The 22,643-nt window shown below is 38.3% G+C and overlaps 1 protein-coding gene across 2 annotated transcripts in view; it reads left to right on the plus strand.

The window, feature by feature from the left end:
* Positions 1-22,643, plus strand: part of MAN1A1 (mannosidase alpha class 1A member 1) — a 137,050-nt gene that overhangs the window by 102,097 nt on the left and 12,310 nt on the right. For both annotated transcript variants that reach the window (XM_005492610.4, XM_074537912.1), the window contains exons 6-8: positions 6,515-6,638; positions 8,938-9,031; positions 13,547-13,662. In XM_005492610.4, coding sequence (XP_005492667.1) covers positions 6,515-6,638; positions 8,938-9,031; positions 13,547-13,662 — 334 coding nt within the window. The remainder of the gene's footprint in view (positions 1-6,514; positions 6,639-8,937; positions 9,032-13,546; positions 13,663-22,643) is intronic.

The raw sequence follows: 22,643 nt of genomic DNA on the forward strand, positions 1-22,643 counted from the left end.
GCTGTGGCTGGACACTGTGTATTTTTACTTCTTTACAAAAAGAAGACATAGGAATAATGAGCAATTCTGCCAAAATGGACTGTGCCCTTGGAGATTGTTCTAACTGGATTGAAATACAAAATTGTAGAATGATTTGGATTGTAGCAGACCTTAAAAATCATCTAGTTCCTAAAAAAATCATTAAAGATAAATTGTGAGTTAGGAAAAAACCTTTTATGTAATTAAAGATTTTAAAATATAACATTACAGAGTGTTTATCTCCACTTATCCCTTTTGTTATATGTATTAGCCTGTAGAGAGTTTAAAAACCCATCTGGTACCTGTGAAGCTAATTGAAATTTTGAGATTTGGGCACCTGGCAAGGGGTAACTGTATGAGACTGGTCTCCATGGGTTTACTGTGTAACAGGAAAGACTCCATCTTCAGCTTAATCTCCTCTGTGAAGTGATTTAATTCTGTTATCTCCCTGCACTGATTATCAGGGGAGCCCCAAGGAGATGAATTTCAGAGTGCCCTTGCTGGAGTTGCAGAGCTCCCACACTTCCCCACCTTCTCTCATGGTCAGACCTGGAGCTGGCACACAGCAATGCTGCTGGATTACAGTGTGGGGTTTCAGCTGTGCAGCCAAATGGCTTGTGGTCATAATTTTAAGACTAAAACATGGAAAAGCAATCATATTATGCTTTCCAAATTGTCTGGGGACCACAGGCTTCCTTTGGGGAAAAAAGCGGGGGAGGATTTGTGGTTTTCTTTGACAAAGAAAGCCCTGATAATTCTGCATTACCTCTGGATTCAAGGCGTGCTTGCTTGGGGATTGAGACTCAAGGAGAAACATGAAGTGCATCCTGGGGTGCTGGGAGGGGAAAGCTGCAGGGAAGTTTGTGTGTCCATTGCAACACCCTCTGCCTGTGTCTCGACCTCCATTTGGAAAGGTCCCCCTCTGTCCTGGGTGTCTGAGCCACAGCGGTGGTGTGGGGGGACATAAACCAGGTTCTGAGAACTGGGCTGGGCTACACTCTGCTCCTGCAGAAATCCCCTTAAAACAGGATTAAGCCTAACCAATTCCAGTCACAATCTGTATTTTCCAGGCAGATCCTCTTGGCCCCTCAGCGCTGTTGGAAGTACCAGGCACAACCTGCGTGCTCCGGCTCTGGTGAATTTCAGTGGACCCCTCTCAGTGATTTCTCTGTCACAGCATTTTGCATTTTCACCCACAATCACAGGGTAGTTTCTTACAGAAAAAAACATCAGCTTTAGTAAAGTCCAAAGGGGCTGTTGGTACTTATATTAATTTTTAGTTCTAAAACCTTTCTCAACAGCGGTACTTGGACACATCACATTGTTGCTGCTGTGTCTCTTTTATTCTGGCCTTTCACTCTTTACAGGCTGAGTCTGCAGGAGGATACTGACTATCCTGTTGTGCTGGTGCATTTTGCATTAAATATTGAAATTCTGACTTCTTGCTCTGCCTCCAGTTTGCAGAGTTGTCCTGGCATCCTCCAGGAAAGGTTGGGGTATAATAAACAAGTTGTCTGCAGAGACAAACAGTTCTGCTCGCTGATGACAAGAATTTTGATAAGTGTTTTGACCCTTTGAAGTATTTGTGCAGTTTCCCTGAGGATTTACTTTTCCTTTCAGTTGAAAATTAGCTGCTGCTTTATATATATTGGGGATGTAGTATAATTTTTTAAAACTCTTTTAAATATGGTTGTGCTTCTGAATTTCAGTGATTTTTTAAAAAACAAGCTTTGAATATTTATATTTCCTCTGTGGTTCTCTCTCTTGGTACACTCTGTACATTTTAGAAGACTTAGTGATCTCATGCTTTCTGTTCTTATGTACAGATGAACCAACAATGATCTGCTGGAAAAATACTGAATTGAGTTACCAGCAGCCCAGGTCAATCAGGCTCACATTTGCCAAGAATGACTGACAGTAGAATTACAAACACTGGTTTTCACATTCTGTGGCACTCAGTGTTCAGAAACAAAATTTATAAAATCAGTGAGAAATATTATAAACCAAAATATTATGCTTCTCTGATCCAGATCCTCACTTCAAATTTGCCTTAATTACATAATAAAAGTTATAAAAAGTCCTAAAGTTCTCTGAATGTGTTACAGAAACTTTTTGTGTGTTTTATGCAGTGTAAAATATACTATTTTAGACACAGTGATTTGAGATAGGTTAAAATAGTACCCTATAAACTGAAGATATTTTAGTACTTGTCTGGATCTTCAAAGTAGTTTGAGTAGTGTGTCTCCTTCTGTCTTTCCTTCCTGAAGTGTTCAGTAGGAATTTGGTTTCTAACCCTGATGTGAGTACATGACTGACACTTAGTACAGGTTGTAGTGTGTATTAGTATAAGAAAAATTGAAAAATTCAGTGGCAAGGTAAATTACAAAAAGAAAGCAGAACACAGCAATGAAGCTAATATAGAAAGTGTCATACCTGCCCCCCTTTGCTGTTCTCCATCTCTTTCTGAAAACTGCATTTGTCAGCTTACAAGACATTTGCGACATTAAACTATTAAACAGAGTGAAAATAAGATGCAAAAATTTTCAGTGCTTTACAAGTTTTGCTTTGACTGGGAGGAGTGATCTGCACATAAGTTTGGCACAGAGTCATAAAGCACCTTTTGAGAATCCCCCAAGTGCCCCGATCATTCTTTGGGTTCAGATTGCAGCTGTTGTTTCTTGGCTTGAGTAATGAGCACCCGCAGACAAAAAACCTGTAGGAACTTGCAACATTGTGTAGGTTTGCTAAAACTTGGGAACAGAAATAAAACCTTTCCCCAGAGACTCAGGTTTGCATCTCAAGACTTCAGGAAGCCAGTGCATAACTTCATAACTGAAGAGTAATGAGATACCCAGCACTGACTTTATGGCTGAATGGTAAATAGGTTCTTAGCATTGCATTTTTTTAACTTTGAAGGAGTTTTTGTTCACCCTCATAATGGCAATGGTGAAGAGCTTGAAAAATGTCTGAGTTGGGAGCACTGGTTATGTTATCTCATGCATGGGCAGAAATCATTATTTTACTATGTCTAGTTATTAATATTTACTGAGCTGTTAGATGTATTTATTGCATGTTATTTTCTAGGGCACCTCAAGTAATTTGTAAATGTACTCATTGTTTATAATCCCTGACAAAAATGTCTTTTTTCCGTTTATTTTGTTCTGTTTAGTTTCTCTCTTTTTTAAAGTTCTGGGGTTTTTTAAGTGTACAATATTTATTATTTGGAGGGTGGTGAGGGCAGGGCTGAAAAAAGAGCACCCTCTTCATTTCCTTTTCTTTTTTTTAAGCCTAAATACTGTTAAACAAAAGTCAAAGTCTACTTTCTCAATCAAAAATGATCAGACTGTGCAATCTCTCCCATTTTGTTTACTGAAAGCTTTGTTGAGTATTTCCTGGTCTCTCTCTCCAGGAGCTGAGTGTCTGTATAATGCTCCCTGGGGTATCATCTTAAAATAAGGATGGAGTTAAATGGAATCAGAAGCAGTACTGTGGCTGTTCCAGTAGTGTGAGAGAATATAGAAAACTTACCTGTTCCATTGTTCCCAAAGATGAAATATATCCTATGAAGATGATCAGTTGGCTGGAGCACCCCTCCCATGAAGACATGCTGAGAGAATTGAGCTGTTCAACCTGCAGAAGTGTTTGGAGAGACCTCACAGCAGCCTTTCAGTCCCTAAAGGGGTCTGCAAGAGAGCTGAGAGGGACTTTTGGCAAGGGCAGGTAGTGATAGGACAAGGGGGAATGGCTTTAAGCTAAAAGAGATTAGGTTTAGATTAGATACCAGGAAGAAATTTTCTATGTGAGGATGGGGGGACGCTGGAATTGGCTGCCCGGAGAAGCTGTGGCATGAAGTGTTCAAGGCCAGGTGGGACAGGGCTTTGGGAAACCTGTGAAAGGTGCCCCTGCCCATGGCAGAGGGATTGGAACCAGATGGTTTTTACTGTACCTTTCTACCCAGGCCATTCTATGGTATGAGAAAATACCAGGCATCCAGAGCTGAAGGTTGCATGAAAAATAGTTGAGGGACTGAAGAGCAAATCTTGAGTACTACCGCTTATTGACATGAGCTTTCCAGTGACAGAGCTCACATCTGAGGCTAAGCCAACACATAGCCTTGTTATTTTGCAGAATTACCAGAAAAAATGCCTTTTTTTCCTAACCACCTGACCCAACTGAAAAAAATGAAAGCTCCATTAAATAGTACCTAAGATGTAACATAAATGTTTATTTCTACTTACATTTTGTTTAAGATCAAATAATGCAAGTTCATGATTTTCAAACCATCTTAAACAAGAAGAATCGTCCGCTCATGGCAAAACACATTGCTGCATGGAGAAAACCTTTTGACAGCTGTGTTTGGAAATTTTCCTTGTTAACAAAACACACTACATCAAAGTGTTCTGGCAGGTTGTATTGGTATCAGCAGACACTGGGGTAGAGTCCAAGTAGGAACTCTATTACATTTTCTGTCAATTTTGGTTGATGCCTTGCTGCAGGAACAGCTCGATGTTTTCACTTTGAGATGGATTGAGAAACTTTCTAGAAAAAAGCACATGTGCTTTTTCCATTTGTACTGCAACATGCTAACTTTTCGAAATTGAGGGGGTTTTTCTCATTTTTTTCTTCCTGGGAACTTTATGTCATCTCTTTTAATCTGGATGATTTGGAAACAGGATAAAATATTTTCATCTAGAAGTCAGCAGTTAGAACTTGAGATAGCATGCAGCAGAGATGGGGTCTGTTCTTGGGTGAATAACCAGTCCACAAGTTCTTCAGACTGTAGTGGAGAGGTTTCCAGATATGTTGTCTGATTGTACTCACCTTGATCCTGTTTTCTGTAATATGTGATGCTTTTATGTTACCATTCAAAAAAATTCCGAGCCACAGGAGATTGAAGTGCAGAAAGCTTGTAAACCAGGTGTGGGTTTCTCTTCAGTCTGTAAAACATACTCTTATCTTTGTAAGAGATATCTTAAAATGAGATATTAAGATACCATAAAACTTGTGTTCTGTTTCAGTCACTCAAATACCTTACCAAATGGGGATTGTGTGCATCTTTGCAGTACCCTGATTTCGTTTTGTCATTGATTTTGGTCTGCAGCTATGAAGATTGGAAACACTTTTTGGGCAATTATTTACATCAGAGGACTTATATGTGTCTCCACCTCTTGCACCTTTATGGTCAACCAGGATCAGATCTCTTTCCTTTGTGCTCTCTGTGCCTTTTCTCTGCTTTTGAAGCTTAATGACTTGGTTTTATTTTGTGTGTCTGGCAGAAGTCTCAAAATACCATTTGATATAGCTAGCGGGGAGATTGACCTAATGGAGTCTTAATTTCCATGCATTGGTTAAACTTCAGTTAAAGACGATCTTTTGAAGAAGAGTTTAATAAATCTGAGAACTTCCATCATGATTTATTGGAGTTTTTGCTGGTTTTGGATTTTTTGAGTCACATTTTAACTCAGGAAGAATACCATATTTTCATGGTTGTGCAACTGCTAATTGATGTAGTGGCTGCTTATGTGTAAAAGTAAAATGAAAATTTTATTTATATACAGATGTGTTTGTGTTTAATGCTCTTTACAACTTGGAAATGTGGAAGATGTTCCAGTACCTAATAAGTGTATTTGTATGTAACATTCATCCTAATAATAAGCCAATCTAATATGTCGTAATTCAACTAGGCACTCTGGAACAGTGGCTAAACTTTCTTTAATTTCAGGAGTTTTTTTCTGAATATTGCTGCTGGAAATTTCAAGGGGGAAAGAATCTCCACCTTTTTGTAATGAAATTTCAGTAGACTCACCATTCTGAGTCTCAAGCAGCTTTAGTTTCTAGTGGGGATTTAGCAATAAATGTGATTTTCTCTATTCTCAATACAAATCCGAAGATTAATTTTGCTGTGAAGTATCTTTAGGTCATAATTAAAACTGAAGTTACTCATCCTGGTATGAGTGCCCAGACTGAAAATACATACCTATCCTACACTATCAAAGTCTCATGCATTAAATATATGCTGCATGCAATGCTTCTAACTTAAAGCCTATTCTGTATATATGCATTAAGTTAATGAGCAATTGCACTGCAGAAATTAGAGTGAGAATTGGAGAGTGCTGTGTAAATTACAGAGGAAAAGAGGTGAAGTATGAGAATGCTTTCTTATAGTCAGTAGTTTTTTGTCGTGTCTTTAAACATGGTATCTTGCAATGGAACACTATGACAGTGATAAGTGTGATGGAGCCATTTGTGAGCTAAAAGACTGGGTTGTTGCAAGGACCAACTGTACAGCCTAAGCAGAGCTGGACTGAAGTAATTCAGGGTCCTGTGAGGAAATCATGGAAGGCTGCTGAAGCATGGCTCCTTACATACATATTAAGTACATCTAGATTAGTTATCTTCTCATGATAATGTTATAGCTACTGCCTATTACATTTTATTAGCATTGCCTTACAGATGCTCATGATTATTTTCTGTCTTTCTCTTCCCCTCATCTTAGTGGAATCGGTCGAAATTGGCCATGGGCCTCTGGTGGAAGCAGCATTTTGGCGGAATTTGGGACTTTGCATCTGGAGTTTGTACATTTGAGCCACCTGTCTGGAAATCCTGTCTTTGCTGAAAAGGTTAGACTGCTCCATCAAAATCATGTTGTAAAAGATAAAGCACATTTTCAGGGACTAATATCAATGGGGAGAGATTTGGATTTTCCTCAGTTGTAAGCATTTGTCACATTTTCCCTAATTACCTTGGCATGTTTTTGTATTAAAAAGTCAAAAGTCTCTTCCAAAATTATTCTGATATATGTTCTTGTATATGGCCCCATAAAACATTTAATTTCTGTTTATCTTCTACATTAGTATCACATTAAGCACTCAGACTGTACAGCTTTCTTCAGTTCTTTACCTAATGGGGTGTAAACAAAATGTGACGTTATATTCAGAATAATAACTGATGCCTAGAGAAAGCAAAGCACCATGGTGATTTCAACAAGTTTACTCTTCAAAATGCTGTATAATATGACTGCTGTCAGTGAGATCAGAAAGCCCTTCCATTGCACTATAAGAAATATATTTTGAACTCTCTTTGGGGAAGAAAAAAAGAAATCACATCCTTAGACAAACCAGTTGTTGTGCACACTAATTCTTCCAAAATTTGATAACATTGTCCTCTGGATACTTTTTATAGTTATGAGCCATGGAAAGAACTCCTCCTTCCCTCAACTCCCACCTGAACAATTTTGCTTTGCCTTTTAAGATACTAATAGCCAGCAAGTCCTGTTCTTTATCAGGACTTTATCACTTAATCATTTATCACTCGTTCATTTATCACTTGTTCTTTATCACTTTATCATTTACCTTCTTTATATTTCCTAATTAAAACATACACTTGTTCTGATTTTGTATTCTTATTGCAGCCACCCCATGTTACCTAAAGCTGATATTATCGACTTAATAATCTAATTATTGATGAGACCCCAAATGTTTAGCAGTAGGTCTAAAAGCAAAGCCAAATCTAAAATTATTATTGGGTAGGGACTGAGGGGCTTTGCTGCAGGACCATTGTCAGTATTAGAATAAATTTTGTGAAGCAAACTCCTAGCAGTTTTCATGTATTTAGGGGTAAATATAAGGACAGTTTCTCTTAAATTTGGACTGGGGATGAGGAGTGGATGAGTAGGGAGTGGCAGCACTGAGGAATAGCCAGAAATAAATTTTCAACATAAGTTAATTATCTTGTGGCATTTATGGTAATTTAATGCATAACATCTGTTCTACTAAGAGACAATGAAAGTGTGTATCTTAAAGTCCTAGCCCATGGTTCTTCTACACAGTGGCATCACATGCTCTAGCTGCAAGATGCTGGAAATCTGTTTATGTAAGCTATTCTTAAAACCCTTTAGAGATTGCAATTCCAAAGCCCTCAGAGACGAACCATTCCAGAGCTGGTACACTTGATAAAGAAGAAACACTGGAATAAGCTTTGCATGGATGTATTCATAGAAGAACTCATTAATTGAGGTCTAGGACTCACTGCACCTGCATTTGGGCAGTGAGTAGTATCAAGATGCAGGAGGCAGTTTGTGTACCACAACAGAAATTCTTCTGGAGCTTGGTATAAGTTAATTTATCTTCTTTTTCAGTAGCTACTTCACTGGGTCTCTAGGCACTCGGGGGTTTATAATGAAGCTGTCAGTACCTTTTTGTTACAGTTTCTGGCCTGCAGTGCTCAGGGTCCTCATTCTTGCAAGCTGTGACATTTGTTTTTCCGTGAATCCTAAAATGCAGTATAACTCATTTCATGTGCTCTGCAGTGGATTGTGCTGCTGGATGGCTCCAGCTGCTGAGCATCTGGACTGTAATTGTTTCCCCGGGCATCTCATTTGTAGTGAGCTCCTTAGCAGTGCTGGCAGAGCGCTGGGGGCTGCCTGGGTCCCTGCTGCTGGGCAAGCTGCTGGTGCAAAGCTCAGTCAGCTCCAGCCGTGCTCTCCTTTCCAGGCAAAACTCCTTTGCAGCGCACTTCCGCATCTGCACTAGGTGATAAGCCTAATATTTAATAGCATTTCTGATTTAGGTATACAAGGAATATAAATGCTGATGTAGCTGAGTGTGGTTAAGGCAAATAGCCTCAGTGAATTCCAGCATCCTGGGGAGAAGGGGCATACTCTGCATGGCAAGTCCCGAACTTTGGAGCTTGCTCCTGTTGTGCTGTTTCATGGCTGACAATCGGCACAGAAACTCCCGAGGTTTTCAGGAACTTGTTTGCATGACAATATCAGCTTTGTCAATAGTGATACAATTGCACAGAGGTGTTTGGGTGTGTGTGTGTTGAATAAGATCAGGGGGGTTATTTTTAGGCATATTTACACTCCTGTATTCTGTGGGGAAAATGGATAAGTGCTTAGTGTTTTGTACCTTCCACTAGGTAATGAATATCCGAAAAGTTCTAAATCGTCTGGATAAACCAGAGGGCCTTTACCCCAACTACCTGAACCCCAGCAGTGGCCAGTGGGGCCAGCGTAAGTAGCTGAAGTCTTTGCTATTTTGACCTGTCTATCAGCATTCTCTTTGCAGTCATTAACTTCTTTCAGTCACTGTTATGTGTTTTTTATATAAATAGAACTTTTATAATGTATAGAAACTCACTTTATATCTGAGGTTCTATAAAATGTAAAAAATACTAAAAATATAAAATTAATAATCTTACTTGCTATATTTTAATATACTTTTTCTGAGCTTTCAGTGTGACTTGTGGAAGCGGGGAAATGTATGAATATGTATGACTTTGGAAAGGAATTTGTGGTCTACAGAAGTCTCTTATTCAAAAATCTAAAGTGCTCTCTGAAGTAGCTGTATAAGGAAGCTTTATCAGCTTGTCTGAATCAAATTCCACATTTCCAGAGTTATGGGGCTCTACTGAAGGAAAAAAAGTATTAAGACAAGTCTTTCCAGTTAATCCCAGCTGTGATTTCTGTTGAAATTTAATGCCACTGACTGAGGAAGCAAACTAAATAGAAATGTGTCATGGCATTAATCCCCTTGGAACCATTACTGAAGATACCAAAATTAGAAGGAAAAGACTATAAAATACTTGAATTACTTGAATTACTTGAATTCCTTAGCTCCTTCATGATGACTGAGCCTTTTGTTGTTGTTCACTGCTTTCTCTGATCTCCATAACTTGTCGAAAGTCTGCACAGTGTGCAGGATCATGATTTTAGAGACCTTGTTGCTTTTTCCACTTTTCCTGCTTCGGTTCAGTCTGTAACCATCCTATTCATGCGATTCTGTCTTTCTATTTTTTCTTCCTTACATTATTGAATAAAACCAAGCAGGATATGCAAGGTGGCCATGAACCAGCAGCACCCTTGTGGGCAAGAAGGCCAATGACATCCTGGGCTGCATTAGGAGGAGCATTCCCAGCAGGTCAAGTGAGGTGATCCTACCTCTTTACTAAGTCCTATTGAGGCCCCAGCTGAGGTGCTGTGCCCAGTTCTGGGGTTCTGGTACCAGAAACAGGTCTATCAAATGGAGCAGGTCTGTCAGAGGGTGACAAAGATGATTGGGGACTGGACCATCTCTCCTTTGAGGAAAGGCTGAGAGAGATGGGCTGGTTCAGCATTGGGAAGAGACAACTAAGAACCTTGACCATGTCTCTTAAGTACCTGAAGAGAAGATGTCAGAGGATGGACCAGGCTCTTCTCCAGGTTGCCAAGCAATGGGACAAGAGGCAACGGGAAGAAACTGATGCACAGAAAATTCTGCCTGAATATGAGGAAGAACTTTTCTGTGCAGGTGACAGAGCACTGGAGCAAATTGCCTTTGTCTTTGGGAGAGGTTGTGGAGTGTCCTTTACTGGAGATATTCAAGAACTATCTGGACCCAGTCCTGTGTCATGTGCTCTAGGATAACCCTGCTGGCATAGGGAGGTTGGACAGGTTGGATTGTGGTTCCTTCCAACCTTTTCCATTCTGTGATTTCTTTGATTTTATTGATTAAAATCTATTTTTGAAAGTTTTGTGTCACTCTGAGTTAAAATCTTATCCAAAAAGATTGTGCTGCTCAGCTGTATTTTCCCATCAATGCAAATGCCATTTCCCTTTATGAATTAGAAGTACACTGTCATTTCTCAGTCTGCTATGCTGTGAGGCTCCCTGCAGGTCACTGTGCCACAAGGCTGGTGGCAGCTCAGCATGACCATCAGCTGTGGTTGCATGTTGGTATAAACCCTGACATCCCTGCACAGATCTGAGACGCGTGCCCAATTGTAACACGTGTCGGTTCAGCACAGCTTTACAAGACATAAAAACCTCCCCTGGAAGGGTTGATCGTACAGCAGTAGGTACTGGATTTAATTAGAGACAATCTCAGCACCTGTGAGACAGATGCAGTTAACTCCTTTCTTGGCTTCTCTTAGCCACAGAAGCAGCTTTTTGATGCTTCATGAGAGCAGATCTTTCCAGTGGCTGAGGCAGTTAGTGGCTCTGCCTTACACATTTTAAAGGAGTCAAAACGCTTACTCTGCCTTATGGCCTTTGTTATTCCATATTTTTATTACTGCGTCTTAAGCACTCCTCATTCATGTGAAATGCCAGTTTTTGTTGGTGTGCACAGAAAAATTTGCAGTGTCCATGGAGCTTTGTTTTCCAATAGCATGCAGTGTTGATGAATAAATAGCTTCCCATGCCTGTGAATGATGGGTGCAGGTGTTGATGCAGGTCTGTCCCTGGCATGCTAAAGCAGCAAAGACAAGTTCCATCTTGTTCCATCTCTTTCATATCAGTCGCCTCCATTCACCAACACTGATTAGCTAATTTTTTCCCCACAGAGAAGATCAGAACATGAGACTTGAAAAATATGTCATTTGAGATTGCTTTCCTAGGCTGTTTTCAGCTGATTACAACAGAAGGGAAAAACCAAATAATCAAGACCCTTAATTGGCACAAGACAGAAATATTTTCTCTTAAATATAAAGTTGAGAGGGAGGAATGGTTTCTGAATGTTTCTTCTCCAGCAGTGCTGTAGCTGTGAATGCCGCTGATGGATCTCTGCCATTGTTCCTGTAAATTCATTTAGCCCTTGTTATTTTGACAGTAAACTGACAGTGATTTGCTGCAGCATGCGTCAATTGGATTTGTCTACTGCAATAATGTATATAATAACAGGGCTTATTATTGATGAAACTCTGCTTGTGCTATTTAGTTTGCAAATGTCAGAGGTTTCTATGGTAATTTATTGAGGAAATTGTAAAGGTCATTTAAATGCTGCTGTTCAAAGATCAGCCTTTGATCACAGGAAATATTCCCATTGTTTTAAGAAACCTCTTCTCCTTTTGGATCATGAACATTTAATTTTAAAAATGGTGTAGTCTTCCTAGAATTTGAATATATCTCATTCAAAAGAGGTTGGAGAGGAAAAAAAAAAAGCCTTTTCAAACCCAGGTTCGATGGCACAATATACTTGGTAGGCAAAGGGACAGGATGCATTCAGAAAACTAAATTTTTTTTTTGCATGTCACAGGCTAGTGGAGGAAAAGGACACTGTTGATGTAGCTGGAATAGACAAATATCTATCTTCTACATTTGCATGTCTTTGCAAGCTGTCTGGAAGGTGAAGGGAGGCTTTCCATGGAGAAAAGATACGAAGGGGTATAAAAATAAATTCTCTGTGTTCCTTTGAATTCTACCAACACGGGCATAACTTTGAAGCTGTGATCAGAGTTAGGTGTTAGGAAATGTGAGCGCAGGATCACTAACCCTTCTGCATCTCGCTTTAAGAGTCTGGATCATCCCATCCAGGTTGTTTTTTGGTGTTCTCGTGGCCAGAATTTTGTGGTATGACTCAGGAACTTGCTATGTGATCTGTGTAATGACATCTCCATCCTGGATTTCTTGAGTGGAATTAGCAGATCACTCCTTTGCTGTAAAATTGACAGTCATAGATGAGAAGTACCAGTAAAGCACTTTGAAATTTTTCACTGAAGACTCGATAAATGCCAAATCACTTAATTTTGCCAGGCAGCAACTAGTTTCAAAAGCTAACCTCTAGCTACTCTTCTTCACTTAATGGACCTTTGAAAAACACTTTACATGTATGTATAGTTGTAGTATTTAATGCATTTACAGGATCTATGCTGAAATCATGATAACCCATTAAAATTTTGCCAAGAATCTTTTAGGTTCCTGAACGGTAAGTGGATGCAATCTTGTACAAGCAGCTGAGAGCATCACTAAATTTTCCATCACTGGTGCAACTGATGTTGGATGTCTGGCTTGTGTGATCTTAGTGTTTCCAGAGTCACTAAATTGTGCAATTGAATAATCACATCATCTGTAGTACCAGATTGTTTCACATAGTAAGCATAGGGCAGAATAGAGCAGTGTTACAGCAACAATCCTCTGTAGATTAAGTGAAGTCCTTTTTTTTCCTTCTTTTTTTTTCTTTTTTTCTTTTTTTTCCATTACTGAGTTCTGAGAGCAGTCAGAAGTTTAAAAATGTAGTATTATTTTTAAACATATGGCTCAGCATTTTGAAATACCACTAAATAACCTGAAATTCAACTCTGCAGTAAGAAGCTAAAAGCCTTTTTTATGAAGTGACTTAAATGGAAAGTTAGTGACTAAAAGAGCAATGCCTGCACTTTAAGGGAAAGCCTTTATCATATCAGAGAACACTTTCTACTTTTTTACCTTTTTAGAATAAAAAAAGAAAAAACTTAGTTTGACATGGTTTTGTATGGAATAGACTACATGAATTAGAATGGACACATATAAATTGTTTTCTCTTTGCCATGATCTCCTGTGGCACATTGTAGATATTAAATAACTATGGTATTTTAGCTAGATTAAAAATATAGCAATAAAAGAAATAATTCTCTGTATAAACCAGTAAAGTTTTTCCTGAGGTTCCGGGCTCATGTTTATTAAAGATGTTGTAGAAATAGATCATTAAATACACTGTTTCAAACTGTAATTGTATTTTATTGTCATGGCTGAGGATGAAATTACTGTTCTATCTCTTTCTTCCCTATTAAGATCATGTCTCCATTGGAGGGCTTGGGGATAGCTTTTATGAATATCTGCTCAAGGCATGGCTGATGTCAGACAAGACAGATGAAGACGGCAAGAAAATGTATTATGATGCTGTTCAGGTAAATAAGACATTTAAATCTTCTTTTCCACAATAAACTAATATATAATAATCCTAAAGAGACAGGCTGTGAGGACAATATGAGAGATTTATGTATTTGCTACCACAGGGTGCTTTTTCAAAGAATTAGTTTCTGTTCTAAAAAGGACTTCTTCAAATAGAAGTGCTAGAGGAATACAGATACTGCGGGAAAGGGGAGAATTTTGAAGTATAACTATTTTTTTTCTTTTACTGCAATATAGTAAATTGTCTCTGGAGGAGAGAGGTATAAAAGAAGCAACAAAAAATGCATCTACAAGTAGCTCTCAGATAGATATTCAACTGTTTTTCCTGAGTCTTCTCTAGATATATATTAGTCTTGTCCTTTTCCTTTGTATCCAGGAGGGAGTTCCTCTCTTGTGTTCAATTCTCTCATGAGTTTCAGCCATAAAAAGTGTTTTGATTGTGGTCCACACATGGATCATTGTGTTTTAGTAGATAATTAGAAATTAAAATTGGGGTGTCTTTTCAAAATGACTTTTTTGTATAGGAGCATATACTTGTCAGCTTCTGCAAAACACCCCAAATGGACGCAAGAGACAGTTTTATAAAACCAGAACTGTTCATACTTACATTTCTATATGTATTTATGATCCTGCTGGTCTGCATTCTCTTTTTTATTTATGGTATTTCCTTAATATGCTGTTTTGGGAGAAATAACAGGTTTGTGACACCAGATTGAGACTTGGCAAGTATTGAGTTTAAATCATATTTACAGGCTTTCCTTGCAATCCTGGGCAAATGACCTATTTTCTCAGTTCTTTGCTTTCATATATATAGATATATATATTAAAAAAAGAGGATATTATTACTTCTTTTTTCCCTATCCTTTCATCTGTTTTGACTGGAAGCTGTCTAGGGCCAGGACTTTTATCTCTTATTAACAGTGTGTATCTACAGTGCCTCCACAGACAAGGCTTTGAGATGCTAAGCAGTATCTGCTTATTCTTTCATATATCTGGAAACACACTGTCCCTAGGGAGGTCATAAGTCTCCTTTTACTTCCCATACACAAAAAGTGGTGGCATTAAAAAAATACAACCATGGTTTCTTATTGCAACCATCTTTTTTTTTCCATTACAGAGGAAAGTCAGTGTGAAGATCTGAGGGAGGGTGTGATGTCTGGTGGTTGTAAATTTGACAACCAAGTGTCCTCTGCTAAGGAAATCTTGCCTTTAATTTTGTAAGTGCAGATTTGGATGCAGTCAGCCTCATCTTTGCTGCTAGCATGGTATCAACTTCAGAGCAAAAGGTGGATCTTAAATTAGGTTTGAGTGCATTTGAGGCTATAACATAAGAACAGTGCTGTTGTAATAGCTCAGACATTGGATTGTCAGCCAGAGAGAGCAAAGTGTGTGAAATTATCAATTCATCTTACCACTGAAGACATTTTGAAGCACCTCAAAGCTGATTGCAGCTTTCTACTTCTGCTGGTTTAAAAACATCAGGGTTTTTTTTTGAGGTCCCAGCAGGGAGCAGAAGTGGTGACAGCCCCCACATTTAAGGACCAGTTCTCCCTGCTCTGATTTCAGCTGGAGGAGCAGAATCACCTGTTCAGCAGCATCACTGAACATGACATTATCAGTGACAGGGTCTCAGCTCTGCTCATATGACTGTATTTAAAGTACCTATTTTCTTAACACTTTTTAGTAGTACTAGCTCAGAAACAGTCTGAGCATCATGTCTGACCAGTGTGTTTGAGAGGACCTAACTAATACCAGATTTCCTTGTGCTGCTGGCTGTTGCTATATCCAGTATTTTCTGATCAGTGGCATTCCTGTTTGTTTTTTGTACTGAGGTACATCTGAACCAAAGCTAGAAGTACACATGCAGCTTTAGGAGTTGGCAGCTTGATGCTGTAAAGTAGCTTGTTCAGAAAGCAGCAGCAAAGTTTCAGCCTCACAGAAGCTGCAGGATGACTGGGCCCCACTGAGATTCCAGGTTCTTCATTGGATAACTATCCTGATTTGAAATCCATCCTGGTACTGACTTCATTGCTATTGATCCATTACTTATCTAAAATAAAGCTAATTTAGGAGTCTGCACAAGCTGCAGTCTTTCTTTACAACTGAGGCTGCAGAGTTTGGGCATTCTGAGTCTGCTTGGTATTTTCTTAGAAAAATTTCCCCCAGCGCTCTCAGAATCTTTTTAAGACTATGCCAAAGGGAACAGCATGATTATTCCTGGCCATTCAGTCCAGCACATACTCCCCCGATTCTGAAAGAGTGATGTGAAGGCTTGATGCCTAATTCAATACCTATCCAGAAACCACAAATGAAAATATATGGTGAGTTATATAGTTCACTGTGAAAAGCTGAAATCTATTTAGATGGAGCTTAGGGGTTATTTTTCACATTGCTCTGTAAATCATATTTTTAAAAAATGAATGCTTTCCTTTAGAATTTTTGTATCACCTATAGATTATATAATGGCTTAAGTTAAAAGCAATAACTAAGATGTCAGGCTAGATTTAAAAACTGCTTCTGCTTGCCATGAAAATGCATTTATGGCTGAAGCCATTGAAAGAGTTTATTCCTAACGGGAAAAGGGACCAAGATCATCTTATTTTGAATACCAGAGCATAGAATGAATGTATAAGGCCATCAGAGGGATTCATAAACTGTAAAATTCACACAAAAAGACAAGTGAATGTATTTTTAATGTAAGTTATTTTTTCTCTTTTGAAAAGTAATACAAACAATGTCCTGCTTGACATAATACATGAAATAAGAGATCTTTCTAAACTGGTTTCAATGGGTAGCATGCAACATTTAGTTACAGAACAAATGTGTATTCAGCTTTTTGCTATATTTTGAAGAAATAACTGCCAATAGAATAATCCATCAGTCTCTGCAAGTATCCAGGACAGGAATCATCTCACTCTTCTCAGTTAACAAGCTGATCTCTGAGACACAATTGAGTAGGTTTGTAAGAGAACATGATAATTTAGAGCAAAAATGGACCTTGTGGGTTCACTTATATCTAGTCTAGCAACAGCAGTGTCACAAGCAACTGCATCAAATCCTCTCCTCTTAAATGTGCCAGCCCTCATTTCCTAAGCTGAAGGGCAATTTTCCCTCTTTTCTTGTAAATAGGTTGTCTCACACTTGAGGCCTGATGGTCAGGTACCTTTTCCACGTTTTCCCATTACATTTATTTATGGCCATTTCTGCAATCCTTCTGCATCTTACATATATATTCATTTTCTCTCTCTGACACTGCCTGCATCACTGTCTCAGTGTAGTTCTAGAGAAGTGGCATATCTAGAGGCTGTAAAGAGAATGGTAACTCACCTCAGAAGAACTTCAAAGGAAAAGGGAGAATCCTCACCAGCATTTCCCAAGCAGCTCACTTCAGTGCAGCCCTTGGTGGCCCTGTGGTTTCAGTGAGGTAAAGCAGCTGCTTTCTGCACTTTTACCTTGAGTCAGAGCAGCTACTTCCCTTTTAGACATTAAGATTCTTTATTCTTTCTTACTGGGTAACAACTGCTCAGATGATCCTAACAAGAAAACAAATGATTTCTGCAGAACATAGCACTGGAAGTGGGAACAATGGAAATGGCCAAAAGAGGAGCATGTGTTATGAAGCTGTGCCACGGCCACTCTGCCAGATTTCAACACCATTTCAGAAATTGCTGCTAGGCTGTATTACACAATTAAGCAATGCTGGCAATGTAGTAAACTTCTGTCAAAAGAGGAAAAAGTAATTTCTGGCCTCAGGATTCAGACAAAATATATAGAATTACTTTTTTCAGGGGGGTTTAATTTTTTTTGGCACATTGCTAACATTGGAGGCTGGCTTTGATATATGCCAAAGGTAGTGATTGGGGGATTTTCAGTATATTTATTGGATGTTTTGATTGGGGGATTTTGGGTGTATTTAACTGTCAGCATTAAGTAGTGAATATTTTTCAGAGCTGTTGATTTCAGCCTTTCAGAAAAATAAAAAAAATCCATGGAGACTCCTTTCTCCTTGAAAGGAGAGGGAAAAAGAAGTGTTGTTAGCAAACTGAAAACATGATATTGGCAGACAGGCTTCTTTCATCTCTGGAACTTCAGGAGGATCTGTTTAACTGAGGTGACAGTCTGGTGGCTGGTTTGTGCTGTCTGCAGTCTCCATTAAGCTGCCTGAAGGGGTTTGCTTTGTGGTCATAGTGGTCTTAAAAACTGCATAACTGATGTGGACAAGGAGAGAACTGCAACAACTCAAACAATGGTTTGTCATACTGGGTAAAGCTAAAAGTGATTAATGTCTTGAATATTTAATACTTAAGCATTTCTTGGCATTGAAGAAAATACATAAATGGGGCAGGCAGGATGCTTCAATAGCAGCCCATCCTAGAATGAAACAGTTGGTACCCAGCATTTCCACTGTATACTTTGTTTTGGGGCTTATTTTTTTGGTGTAGGAGGTGGGAAGCAACTTAACTGAATGTAACTTAAATGTGCTAAAATTAATAAACAGGCAGTTTTGTCAGCTGTCATGTTTAAAATACTTATCAGCCAGCTGCACTGGTGTTGTGCACACAGTGATAGTATGGCTGCATTGTGTAGGAACACAAGATTCATTACACTGAGCACACCAGAACGTCCAGAGGACTCACTGCTCCTTCTTGTTCTCTTCACTGCATTTCCCTTCTCAGCTCAAGTTTTGAGACTCTCTACAAATGCTTACAGAAAACATCAAGGCTAAAGACAGGCTTCTGCAGATTTTTAAAGTGTTAATAATTTACTGATAACCGTACAATGTCTTAAGTTTCAGACCAGATAAAGTATTTATTCAAATTTTTTGCTTGTCAGGAGAAGCAGCAAGCCTAATGTTGTTAGAAGTCTTTAAGGAGGATTTTAACTAGAGAAGTCTAAAGAGAAATTGTATGGGTTTTGCTCATGGCTTTGCACTTTTCAGAGCAGCCATGCCCTTACTAGTCATGCTATTTTCCCCTCCCCATTTTGTCAACAAAAAAAAACTTGTCAGAATCAACAGATGTCCTAGAGTATTCAGAACATGCACAATCTAACATTTTGAGAGTGACTTGATTTGATTCATGCCAGACCATTAATACTGTTTTAAAATATTAATAAATTTATCCTTCTGGTAACACACATTTAATACATTTAGAGTTAGAGCATTGGTGCTCTGAGAGACACTAATTGATCTATAGAGGGAAAAAAATATTTTGAAACACAAGTAAATAGTCAGCTTTCCCTTAGAACATAATCATCTTTTTAGTGAACAGATGAATAGGTCTTACAGTATAAATGTTTGCCATTGATTCCCCTTTAAAAATGTAGGTACCTCCATTATAAGTGCTCATATCTCATATTTCGTTGCACATGTAAGCTTGTCTACACATAACTTGTCTGAAGTCCAAAAGAAGTCAAGTGCTTTGGTGCTTTTAAAATGTTTCTTATATTTTGTATTTAACCAAATGAAAGTTCTTCTGTGTTCAGATTTCAGTTCTGATTTTTAAAGCTCAGTTTAGTAAGCAGTGAGGACCTCAGCATAAGACACTACTTTTCTTTGACAAAAGTATTTAAATTGTTTATAACAAGGACTTGAACTTCCTATTCCGTAATAAACTTTTTGTAATGAACTCACTGGAATTTGCAATAAAGGATAAATTGGATAATTGTGAAGGTTGAGAAAGAAAAGTATCTATTGCATTAGATCAAAAAACAGAGAAAATGTAGGGGAAGTAAAAAAGTAACAAGAAACCAATTTACTTAGAAACTCACAGAATGTAAATCTGCAGTAATCCTGACCTGCTGCTCTGTTCTGTTTCAAAGCAATAAAATGTACTGGTGCAAGCTGTAAATATTAAAAAAATAAGTAAGCAATTGACATTATACATCTTTGAATTATTGAAAATAACACATGATAGAATTCTCTTTCATCCTCATGGTTACTTCAAATGATCAAAATACTGTTTATGAAAATTCCTAGGGGAAGAAAAATATATTAAAAGTTTGAACAGAGATAATTTATGGTGCTTTGTTATGAAGACGCCTGCAGAGTTGTAATTATCCCCAAAACAGACATTATAAACCCTTGAAACTTAGAATCATATTTCTGAAGTTTCAAATTTATTAAGGTACAGAAATATGGAACTGTCTTGCTGAGCAGTTTTATCTCCTGCTACAGTGACATCTTGAGGCAGGAAATGAAACCACCTGGGTTTCGTTAAAACAGCACTAATCATTGAAATTCATTAATCATAATTAAGAAGATACTGTAAAAGGAGAGGTGAAATGCCTAAGAGCTAGAAGTAGCAGAACTGTGGGGTCACTTTGCTGTTTGAGGTTTGTAATTTGTTATCTCAGCTCCTCCAGCAGAGTTAACACTTCTGTGGCACATATCTATGTAGAATTTGAGCAGCCTTGAGGAGCAGATTGTTTTTCCTAAGAAGCCTCCACCTGTGCTCTGCTGGCATCTCAGTTAGTGTTTTTGTTACCTGTCAGTGTAATCCACCAAGAGAACTCCTGTAAAAATAAGCTTATTGATTAGTTTTTAACTCATTTGAACAGAGAGATGATTCAGTTCTGGATCTTCTGTGTTTCCCGGTAATCCATGCATTCTAAACAACTCAGAGGGTAAATGAAGGACTTTGCAACCACAAAATCAAGTCAGGGATGGACTGAAGGGGGTGGTGAAGACATCATGTAGGATGTGTGAAAAGCTTCAAGACATGAAGAACTGAATGAAGAAGAATGGTTGTGTATTAGGAGGGTCCAATTCTGCTTAATTTTGCAAGGTTAAGAACTGGCAGTATAATGTATAGGTTAAGGAACAGGCTGCTAAGCAGAGAGCACTAAACATATTGCCTTAACAATGAGGGCAGGAGGGGGAGGAAATCAGGTTGGGAAAAACTGAAGAGTTTCTCCTTTATGTTGTCAATAACAGAGATTACACAAATGTGCAATTTGCAGTCCTGTAGCTGAAACCATTCCTAATGTCTCATTCACTGTGACAGATAGGAAAGGGCATAATTTTAACGTGCAGACTCATGAGAAAGATGCCAGTTGTAATGCAAGGAGCACTTGAGTCACAATTCAAACTGTAAAAAGCACTGTTAGTGTTTCTAATGGAGTGCACAAGCATTTATACAGTTGTTGTGTTGAAGGAATAATTTCCCACAAGATGGAGAAAAAGGTAATTTGGCTGAAGGCTTTACTGCAATGAGGTATGCAAGCAAAGCCTTAGGTGAAAGCTAAAAAAAGAAAAATTGCCAGGAACTGTATTAGCTGTAAAAAGTTACTCTGGCTCTGGGAGCTTATGGGTGCATGACATATTGTATACCATACCAGCTTTACATGCAGCAAATGTATTTCTCTAAAAATCCATAAAATGTTTATTTACCTTTAGTTTTCCCCTCCTTTTCTGTCCACTACAGCCTCAAATCAGGTTGTCTTCATTTTTTTGCTTCATTTTTTTTTTCCACTCCCAGGTAGCATCTGCTATTGCTTCCTTTGGTAACATACATTTGTAGCTACCTTTCACTTGCTCAGATCTTGAAAGCTTCCAGGGATGGGGCATCCACAATTTCTCCAGGCTACAAGTTCCAGTGCCTCACCACCCTCACAGGAAAGAACTTTTTTCTGATGTCTCATCTAAACCTACCCTCCTTCAGTTTGAAGCCATTTCCCCTTGTCCTGTCACTATATGCCCTTGTAAAAAGTCCCCCTCCATCTTTCCTGTGGGCTCCCTTTGGGTACTGGAAGGCTGCAGTTAGGTCAGCTCAAAGGCACCTCTTCCCCAGGCTGAACAATCCCAATTCTGTCAGCCTTTCCTCATCCCTCCACCTGATCTGAAAACAGTGCAGGATGGAATTATTTGTAGTTGGGGAGCAAGTTGAAATAGACCTGCAATTCCAATAGATGTGTCTCTTGAAGAGAGTACATAATTATATCAAAATAAAAATGAGTTTATTTTAAGTATGAAATTCAGAATCAATTGTACCAGACAGATTTTTTCACTTGGGTGCATCTTTGTCACCACACTGCATATTCTCCTTTTAAGATAATTTGTTTTACTCACTTGATTTCCCTGCCAGAACTGCACCCAAAGCACTGCAGGCAGCACATAGCCTTCCTCTACAGGAACATAACCCTTCCTTCCTATCCTGCTTTTAAACCTCAGCTTTCATGTCTAGGTAAAAATGCAGAGTGACCTAGCATGCTCTTAACAAAGACATACACACTGCAAAGGTGTTATCTGGCACCCAGGGACCCAGGATGGTACAAAGCATGACAAGGCAGTCTGAGTGTCTATATCTAATAACTACCTCATAAAAATAGCTTTAAATATGATGGTTACATAAGAAAATAACTTTTAATAGATATATGTACTAGTTCTTAATAGGCCCCATTTATAAAACAGAGATGATTTGCTTTACTAAACACGAATACTTAAATTGGAAATATATTTTTATTTTGTGACATTCTTGGTATCAATCAACATCCATTTGTTAGTTTCTTAACACCAGTTTCCTAGAATAATTTAAAAACTCTTGGAAGTCATCCTTTTTCATCCTAAACTTTAATCTTGAGCCAAAAGAGAGGGAAAAAGGTTCTAACACTAATTGGTATCACAAAATCCATTTTTACACTACAAGAATCAACTCTGGTCTAGTTAATATAGTTCAAAAGTGCATCATTGCTGTTATGTCAGGCAGATACAGTAATACTTCATTCTGGTTTTCAGTTGTAACTTCAAATAAAATGCAACATAGGTAAATTTAGTTATCAATCTATTTTTATGGTTGCTTACTTTTTAAATAAATTCTGATCCAACAGCTAAGTGACCAGTAGAGTTTTTGCCTATTTTTAGAACTGTTGTTTTGGTGAGATGGGAGATACCCTGCTGAAAGGTTAAATGAAATGTCATTAAATTTTTTCCTTTCTTATCTTGGTTTTAGGTAGCTTATTGTTAGAATGCCCAAATAGG

This window comes from Zonotrichia albicollis, chromosome 3, assembly GCF_047830755.1.
Source record: "Zonotrichia albicollis isolate bZonAlb1 chromosome 3, bZonAlb1.hap1, whole genome shotgun sequence".
NCBI classification, from domain to species: Eukaryota; Metazoa; Chordata; class Aves; order Passeriformes; family Passerellidae; genus Zonotrichia; species Zonotrichia albicollis.